The sequence below is a fragment of the Perissodus microlepis genome, chromosome 5 (genome assembly GCF_051167445.1).
Source record: "Perissodus microlepis isolate ML-2025 ecotype Zambia chromosome 5, ASM5116744v1, whole genome shotgun sequence".
In the NCBI taxonomy this organism is placed as follows: Eukaryota; Metazoa; Chordata; class Actinopteri; order Cichliformes; family Cichlidae; genus Perissodus; species Perissodus microlepis.
This window is the reverse complement of record NC_140465.1, coordinates 24,086,308-24,095,613: the sequence shown is the minus strand read 5'-3', so window position 1 is coordinate 24,095,613 and position 9,306 is coordinate 24,086,308. Positions and strand designations below refer to the sequence as shown.

Genomic DNA, 9,306 nt, shown 5'->3' with positions numbered 1-9,306 from the left:
TGGTGAATTCACCTCCACACCTAAACAGGAAAATTAGTACAATCGGGAGTTACAGTGGGATTTAGCAGGTAATGATAGAAACTGTTTAGTTGCTCAGCACACGGAAAACAATCACAACTCACAGTAATTTTCTAATGTGAGCTTCGGTAGATTTTCTTAGTGTACATGCAGTGATCAGCTGACCTGCTGTCTTGACTGATGTCCATCCCTACACTGTTTATACGATCTTTATGCTAGACAGTATACAGTTGGTATAGAGATGAAATTTAGTTAATTAATCCAAGCATCGTCAACCTAAATGCAAATTGCTACACTTGATGTAACCTAAATCTAAATGAAACCATGAGCACCACAACCACCTTGTATCAGTCCAACACAGTGCTTTACTGTGAATTCGCCACAGTACTGCAAACTAACCTGTTTATTTTGGACAAAACTACCCAGTATTTGAATAAACCAAGTTTGTATAGCTTTGTTTATTTTGCTGGAGATTTCACAAAATGAAAATACATAATTTATCATAACACATATAAAGTCCAATAAGTAATTAAAATTATGACATTACATGTAAAATTTAAATCTACAGTTTATCATGTGTCACTGATAAAATTAAAAAGTTGTCAGAAAAATAAAAACTAAGGTAAAGTACAGATACCTAAAAATTCTACTTTTATAGACATATGATGCCACTTCACACTGACTCAAGTCTCAAGTTAGTTTTGTTTTTTTTAAGTTGAAGATGCTACAAAATTAAAGAGTCTTGAAAGTGCATTGTTAGCTGTTTGCTCAAACTCTCAATATGATTGCACTGGCAAGCACAGCAACATGAAAAGGCCTGAGGACAACTGCAGAAGATGATCACATAATTTTTTCCATGGTTAAGAAAAACAAACTTCACAATCTATAAATACCTTCATGAATGTAAAGGAGGGTTTACATCAAGGCGCAAACCACTGGTTACACTCAAGAAGAAGAAGGCCGGAAATGTAAAAGAGATTGCGCAGTTGCGGAAAAGCAGTTATAGACTTCTGACGGTCACTGACAACAAGAGCTGTTTCAAAAGCAGCCCATGTTCAAGATGACGTTGGTTTGTCTAATTATATTTTGAGCTTGTGAAATGGGGGTCTTTGTATAAAAATCTATGTAATTTCTACACAAAGACATTTTTTTCATTAACTTCATTGAGTTAAATTTGAAAATCTGGACTTCAATCACATACTGACTGATTGAAAAAAGTCTTTGTCCAACAAATCATGGCTGTGTACAAGATTCATATCATGGATGTGCAGCTGACAAATCTGCACCAACTGAGTAATCATCATCACATTATATGAACTCATGTTGGTGGATAGAGGCTAAAGTAATCCACGGAAGATGATGCTGTCTCTTTAACTGATATCTTCAATACTATAAACAAATTTAAAGTGATGTAGCACCTCTGACGTATGAGCGCGCTCCACGTGTTTCCTGACTTATGTTACTAAAAAGAGGAAGCAGAAGATCTTTTTCAACTGAGGGGAAACTTCAAACTAACAATTCAATATTATTCACCAGAAGAGAAAACCCACAGAAGGAGAAGAGATTTGGGATTACTTCACCTCGTTTACGTGAGTTTTTAGAGCCCTAAAAATGTGGAAGTACCTTCTATAGATTAGTAAGTTTCTAACTTCCTGTTTGTGTGGTTTGTTAACAGCGTCAGTCACAGATAAAATGTCGTCTGGAATCCAAGAAGAGCTGTCCTGCCCCGTTTGTCGAGACATATTCAGAGACCCTGTTGTTCTGTCGTGCAGCCACAGCTTTTGTAGAAACTGCCTGAAAAGATGGTGGAGAAAGAAAGAAATACGCCAGTGTCCTGTTTGTAAGAGTGCATCTAAAAAGAAAAACCCACCCTGTAACTTGGTGTTAAAGAACCTGTGTGAGAACTTCTTACTGGAGACAAATCAGAGTGCTTCAGCAGAGTCCGAGTCGCTCTGCGGGCTGCACTCGGAGAAACTCAAACTCTTCTGTCTGGACCATCAGGAGCCAGCGTGTCTCATCTGCAGAGACTCAAAAACTCACAGCAACCACAGATTCAGACCCATCGATGAGGCTGCGCAGGATCACAGAAAGGAGCTCCAGATCTCACTGAAACCCTTACAGGACAAACTGAAGGCCTTTGAACGAGTTAAAGGAAACTTTGTTCAAACAGCAGAACACATTAAGGTTCAGGCCTTTCACACAAAGAGGCAGATCAAGGAGCAGTTTAAGAAGCTTCACCAGTTTCTGCAAGAGGAAGAGGAGGCCAGGATCGCTGCTCTGACAGAGGAAGAGGAGGAGAAGAGTGCGAGTATGAATGAAATGATTGCAGCTCTGAGCAGAGAGATAGCAAGTCTCTCAGAAACAATCAGAGCCACAGAGGAGGAGCTGAGAGCACGAGACATTGCTTTCCTGCAGAACTACAAGGCTGCAGTGAGCAGAGTCCAGCAGTGCCCCCAGCTTGATGATCCACAGCTGGTGTCAGGAGCTCTGATAGATGTGGCCAAACACCTGGGCAACCTGACCTACAACGTCTGGAACAAGATGAAGAAAATGGTCTCCTACTCTCCTGTGATCCTGGATCCAAACACAGCTGAATCACACCTCTGCATATCTGAAGATCTGACCAGTGTGAGCCTTGGAGAGAGGCAGCAGCTTCCTGACAATCCAGAGAGGTTTGATGGCTATCCGATCGTCCTGGGCTCAGAGTGTTTCGACTCAGGGACTCACAGCTGGGATGTTGAAGTTGGAGACAGTCCAAACTGGCTAGTTGGTGTGGCTGAAGAATCAACTAAAAGAAAGGGACAAACAGACTTTAAGTGTCGATTGTGGGCTGTGTGGTTCAGTAAGGGTAGTTATTTCATACGTTCCCCACTAGATTCGTCCTCCTTTCATCCAAAGAAAAAGCTCCAGAGGATCCGAGTTTGCCTGGACTGGAAAAGCGGGACGCTGTCATTCTCTGATCCTGACATCAACATTCACACCTTCACACACACTTTCACTCAGAAACTTTTTCCATTTGTTTACACCAAGAACGAACTGCCATTGAAGATATTACCACGAGTGTCTCATGACAGTGCAGACTCTGATAGTGAAGGAGATCACGATCAAGGTGGTGAAACAGTTAATGGCATTCTTGATGACGACGATGATGTTATTCATGATGTTGATGATGATGATGATGACTGACACTATAGCCACATACCAATGTTTTCCCTTCAAGTGTAAAAAAACCCTAAAACCTATAAAATACTAGGTTGGTTGCAAACTGCAAAAACTGCGCAAAGCAGTTCTTTCCTGCTAATTAAAGCTGATAAACAACAAACTAAAAAGAAATACTAGCTCAACAAAATTGGACCATAAAATCCATAAAACAAATGATATTTTGTTCTGCACTGAAAATGATCTGATAGCTAATTCTATTAAAATGCTAAAAAGGCACTAAGAGCACAGAGTAGTTAGGTCCAGTTCAATTAGTCAAGCACAGAGGGATTGGCTGCAGCTGTCAGTGAAAGTGGCCACAGCGATAAAGAAAGGTAAGTACAACAGAATAAAAAAGAACACAGGATTACACAGCCCTATTTTATGGTGCATACACAAACTTGTATAACACCTTAGTGTCATACAGAGACTGTGATAGAAAGATCACTTAGACACTATAAGTACAAACAAAAGGTTGTATTATGAGGTTGTGACTGTCAAAAACACTGGCTGCAACAGATGAAGTAGACTATTTTTTATCAAACTAACAATATTTGCAGCTGTTCTAAACGGTAAATATATTTCATTTTGAATTCATTTTTTCTCTGGTTACTCTGTTGCATTTTAACTGAGTATTGAGAAGAGCTTTTGTCTGGTAGAAGGTAAATAATTGAACTGATTTGCAGTAATTCTCATCGACCACTAGATAGAGACAAACACAAAGTGAACTTAAAGAGGTGCACAGATATGAACACGGCTCAATCAGTGGACCCTTTGACCCAAAGGAACACTGAACCCCTTTGATGAAGCAGGTTTGACTCGGTGTAAACAATTCAGTATTGTACATTTGGCCTCAGAGTTTTTGAAGATGTAAATGTTTCAAATGTCAAAAAAGGATATTTTTTAGCTCTTAAGGTAAAACCCCCAAATTCACCATTTAGTTGAAATGTGTAAAATAAATCCATACAGACTTTCAAAGTACAAAGTAATATTGTCTGATAATATTACATTTGGGGCTGCAATAGAAAATAAAACTGCCTTTTATTCAAAAAGCTGAAAGTATGAACATACTCATGTTCACATGATGAGTCCCTAAAAGACTAAATATGCAACAAATCTCTTTTATTAAAAAATGACCTCACAGCTGAATAATTAAAACATTTTTGTTGGTTTTTCTTCTTTTTTCTTGTTTTAATACTCATTTTGTTACTCTGATTGTTACAGGTATTTTGAGCCATCCTACCTGAGAACATTAAGATCAGTGGATTGATTGTATTACACTGAATGTCTGCCTAACATTTTTTCTAATTGATATTTGTTAAAAGCTGTTTTAATGGAAAGTTTAACACAAAAAACATTCATCTTTTTATTTTTCCAATGTTGCACCCAGGTGCAGGTTGATAGGAAACAAAAGCTAAGAGGAGACTAATTGCTGGACTTCAGTGGAATTACAGTTTTGCAGTGTGCCTGTTAATGATCTTGCGGCTGACCACCAGGTGGTTCCACTCTTGTCAGGTACGACGCTCACAGGACGCCATTGCGTCCGCTGTACGACGCCACGTTTAGGGTTATCGAACAGGGCCAGAAACATGTTGTTTTGGATATTGGGGGTCGTAGGGAAACTCTGTTGACAGAATTAAACCTGCACATATTCTTGCGGACAGTCATGTAGTGCCTGCCAGCCCAGGCCCACCGCCGTGGCCGCCCTCCTGCCACGGGGTGAATGGACTCTGGTTTTCCTCCCAGGAGCACCCTCCAACCGACTGCCTCTCCTGCTCGCCTACACCAGCCTCGTTCACGTGTGTTTGGGGTGGGGGGGTCGGACCACCAGGTGGCTCCACTCACACCCAAGGTTAAGGGAAGTGATGGGGTGGAGGTTTGGCGCTTTTTGTATACGGAGTTCTAGTGAAGCCGTTAATAAAGTTGGAGTGAGACATATTGAGGCCTCTCCTGTAGTCTTTACATACCTCCACAATCTTTAATTTAATAAGACAGCTGTTGTTATTGTTGAGTTTATTTTTTGTCTGTTTCCATGTCTGAACTACTGTACTGCTGAAAAAACTTTAAAATGGGAATAGTTTAGGAGCACTTTGAAACAGGTCACACCTTTCTCTCCTTTATGACAAAACTCCGCCCACCTGACTACGTTCTTTCAGCTATGGGTAAAAAACAAAACAAAAACGGAAGCCTGGGCGTTCTTCCTCTGAGAAAAAAAGCGTTGTCTGGGTGAGAAATTTATCTCAAGGTTAAAATCAAAACAGAGAAAGGAAAACAAGGCGAAACTAGTATAGTTAAGGTAAGAGTTCATTTGTTCCCTTCTAAGGAGACGAAATATTATATGTTTATAACACAAACCAAAAGTGAAAGTAAACCTGGCCGCCTTCCGGTTATACAATTCTGTTCGGTGTATTTTCAGCTTCTCTCTGAGAAAAGATGTCTTTCCAGTCCGAGGAGGATCTTTCCTGTCCCGTCTGCCATAACATCTTTAGGGATCCTGTTTTCCTGTCATGCAGCCACAGCTTCTGCAAGACTTGTTTGAAGAACTGCTGGGCACAGAAGCTGGAACAGGAGTGCCCAGTCTGTAAGAAAATGTCTGAGCAGAGTGACCCACCCTGTAACTTGGTCCTAAAGAACCTCGCTGAGGCCTACTTAAAAAAGAAAAGTCAGAGCGCTTCGGCAGGGTCTGAGGTTCTGTGCTGTCTGCACTTTGAGAAACTCAAACTCTTTTGTCTGGACCATCAGGAGCCAGCCTGTGTCATCTGTCGTGATTCGAGAGCACACGTCGACCACAAGTTCTGGCCCATCGATGAGGCCGCGCAGGATCACAAGGAAGAGCTTCAGAAATCCCTAAAACCATTACAGGACAAACTGAAGGTCTTACAAAAAGCGAAGGGAAACTTTGATATAACAGAGCAACACATTAAGACCCAGGCTCAACAAACAGAGAAGCAGATCAAGGAGCAGTTTAAGAAGTTTCGCATGTTTCTAGATGAGGAAGAGAAGACCAGGCTGGCTGTTCTGAATATAGAAGAGCAAGAGAAGAGTCAGCAGATGAAGGAGAAGATTGCTGCTCTGAGCAGAGAGATGGCAGCTCTTTCTGCCACAATCAGAGCTGCAGAGGAGGAGCTGAAAGCTGAAAACGTTGCTTTTCTGCAGGACTACAAGGGTACAATGAACATGGTCCAGCTGTACCCCCAGCTGGATGACCCACAGCTGGTCTCAGAAGCTCTGATAGATGTAGCCAAACACCTGGGCAACCTGGGTTACAACATCTGGAACAAGGTGAAGAAGATGGTTTCCTACTCTCCTGTGATTCTGGACCCAAACTCTGCCCAGCCAAATCTCCTCATCTCTGAAGATCTGACCGGTGTGAGCGTCAGTGAGAAACGGCAGCTTCCCGACAATCCAGAGAGGTTTGACTTCTACCCGATTGCTATGGCCTCCGAGGGCTTTTATTCAGGCACTCACAGCTGGGATGTTGAAGTTGGAAACAGCACATACTGGAAAGTCGGTGTGTTAGCAGAGTCTGTCAAAAGGAAGGGAGAGCCGCAATCTGGATTATGGAGGCTAGGGTTTTATAGAGGTGAATACACAGTGCGCGCCCTGCCAGAGTCTTCCATCGTTCTTTTTTTAAAGGCGGTCAAGAAGGTCATAGTTCACCTGGACTGGAACAGGGGGAAGGTGTCCTTCTCTGATCCTGACACCAAAACACAAATACACACCTTCACACACACTTTCACTGAGAAGATGTTTCCATACGTAAGTAATCTGAGTAAAATCCCACTGAAGATGTTGCCCGCATCAGTGAAGTAGAGTGGTAGTTTATAGCCATGAAGCCAGAAGTGGTGGAAATAAACACACAAATTGCATGACAACTAGTTAGAGCTCACATGATAAAACTATCCTTGTTTAAAATAAATAAATACACTTCACAGTTATGACACATTTATCTCATATTAATACTATTTAACTGTAGAGAAATGATTCAGCTTAGTCTAATAGGGCAGTTTGTTTATATAGATTTGGGGTACAAATCCTTTTCAGAGGACGGTGTTTTATAGCTTTATAACCATATGTAAGGTGGCTTTTAAACTCTGTGATACCAACTGTTACAACCTAAAAGACCTTGGGGCGAGTGATTGTAACGAGTCTCAACTGAAATTGAATTTCAGTCCAATATGATGAATCCTTCTTTTGTGTTGTTTATGAGACACTTTGGTAATCATACAAAAGAGAAGTGATAATCTCAAATTATTCAGCTTTAATGTTTTAATGTATAAAATGATGTGTTTGTGTAAGTAACAGATTATCTGGCATTTATGTGGATTGCTCCAGTTAAACACAGTTTTCATTTTAAGAGGTCAACAGATATGTTATCTACTAAATGTATGAGGTCTGTCTGTTTTTATGTTTGAATTCAGTTATCCAATATGTGGCTACTAAAATACTTTACACTATAGCGAGTCAGCTCTTTATTTCTCTTATGTTGAAATGTTTTCCCAACAATGCATTTAGTTTTCATTTCCTTCTGAATGTTTCTTTCTATTTCAGTTCCTGTTAGTTTCAGGTGTTGTCATTTGAGTGCAGCTTGTATTTGTTTTGGTTTCCTGCACTGTAATATGGATGATTTATCAGGGGAAAACTGATGATGTAATAGGTTTTATAACACAAGTTATCATGTAGACATCCTATTCTCAATAAACATTTGCACCAATACCTGCTCGGTTAGTTTTGTTGACAAACTGGATTAAGTGTGACTAAACCTGAAAAAATTAGCTGGATATTTTATTTAGTTTTCTTCAAGTTAGTTATTCTGTTCCATCCAGTAACATCAAATCACATCTCCGTGATTACAGGACCAGAGGTTTGTGTTATCACTGTTATCTTTAATGTGCTGATTGGTTGGTAATTTAATGTTAATTTTCCCTCTGATGTTCTCGCTAACATGTGAAACATAGTTAAAAATACTGGAATGATTGATGGAGTTATTCTGGTGCCTGTCACCAGGCATGGGAAACTTAAACCTGCTATTCTAAGTCTTTTATAAGTCACAGGAGACGGCCATGTCGCCGATCATGCCACGCTCAGTCGGATTGCAATCATTCATCAGCAAAGACACTTCCACGGGTTAACCACTTAGTGAACCATTTCCACAAAAGCTAGGTATGACAGCATGAAACAAGAGATGTTCTCCTTTTTTAGTATCACTTCACTGTTCTCAAACCCAAATCTTAATCTTCAAAATGCACGCGAAGGATGGAAAGCATTCATGATTTTGTTGTATCCTATTTTTTGGTTTTGGGTGGAAGTGGATATTTGAAGAACTTTGTTCTCAGCAAAGTTATTACAGTTTTGTATTTTCTAATTGGCTTTTATTTGAATTCCATCCAAAAAAATAATAATTCAGTTTGATTTTGGTTTGTTTTCTGAGTGGATCTGCTTAGTTATATTATTTGAAAATATTTATAGTTTAATTTTTTTTTTATAGTTACAGTATTAATTTTGGTCCAAACAAACTCAAAAAACAGTGGGTAAACTGACCCCAGGCCATGAAACAAGTACCACAAACAAAAGTAATGAAAGAGAAAAAAAATTCTGACAAACGTAAACATTTCCACAATGGCATACAGCAGTAAATGCAGGGAATTCAGCAACTAGCCAAAAAAGACAAAACAGCAAAACCCATAAATGTCCATGACAGGAACACTGACAACTGATCGTGTGCTTATTAAACTAGCACAAAACGATGCCTTCAAAGAGGACTTACAAATATTGAGTCATTTGTCAAGGGACAAATTTTGTTGGGGTAAATAATGTACTGTACCAGATGGTAAATTCACAGTGAAATATTCAGTCTGTCTGAATGTTTGTTCCTTGATCTCATATGATATGTCTGCAGATCTACTGATTGCTATAAAACACAGTTTTATAGGTAATTAATGTTATGTCATTTATTTTATTTTTTTAAAAACCCATACACTTACCACCTTGCCTCCATGATTTCAGATGATTTCAGAGGCCTAGAGCCATATTACCTCAAACAGTTTACCTCTGTCCCCCCACCCCACGCTTCAACCAGGAAAATTTGTC

At 39.8% G+C, this 9,306-nt stretch overlaps 2 protein-coding genes across 2 annotated transcripts; both read left to right on the top strand.

The window, feature by feature from the left end:
- Positions 1-1,487: 1,487 nt before the first annotated feature.
- On the top strand, positions 1,488-4,735 carry LOC146387393 (zinc-binding protein A33-like). Its single transcript, XM_084928992.1, has 2 exons — positions 1,488-1,607; positions 1,694-4,735. The coding sequence occupies exon 2, from the start codon at positions 1,711-1,713 to the stop codon at positions 3,202-3,204; it is 1,494 nt and encodes a 497-aa protein (XP_084785118.1). The 5' UTR covers positions 1,488-1,607; positions 1,694-1,710; the 3' UTR covers positions 3,205-4,735.
- Positions 4,736-5,410: 675 nt separating this feature from the next.
- On the top strand, positions 5,411-8,519 carry LOC146387392 (E3 ubiquitin-protein ligase TRIM39-like). Its single transcript, XM_084928991.1, has 2 exons — positions 5,411-5,512; positions 5,633-8,519. Exon 2 carries the CDS (start codon positions 5,650-5,652, stop codon positions 7,027-7,029), a length of 1,380 nt encoding a protein of 459 aa, XP_084785117.1. The 5' UTR covers positions 5,411-5,512; positions 5,633-5,649; the 3' UTR covers positions 7,030-8,519.
- Positions 8,520-9,306: the final 787 nt, after the last annotated feature.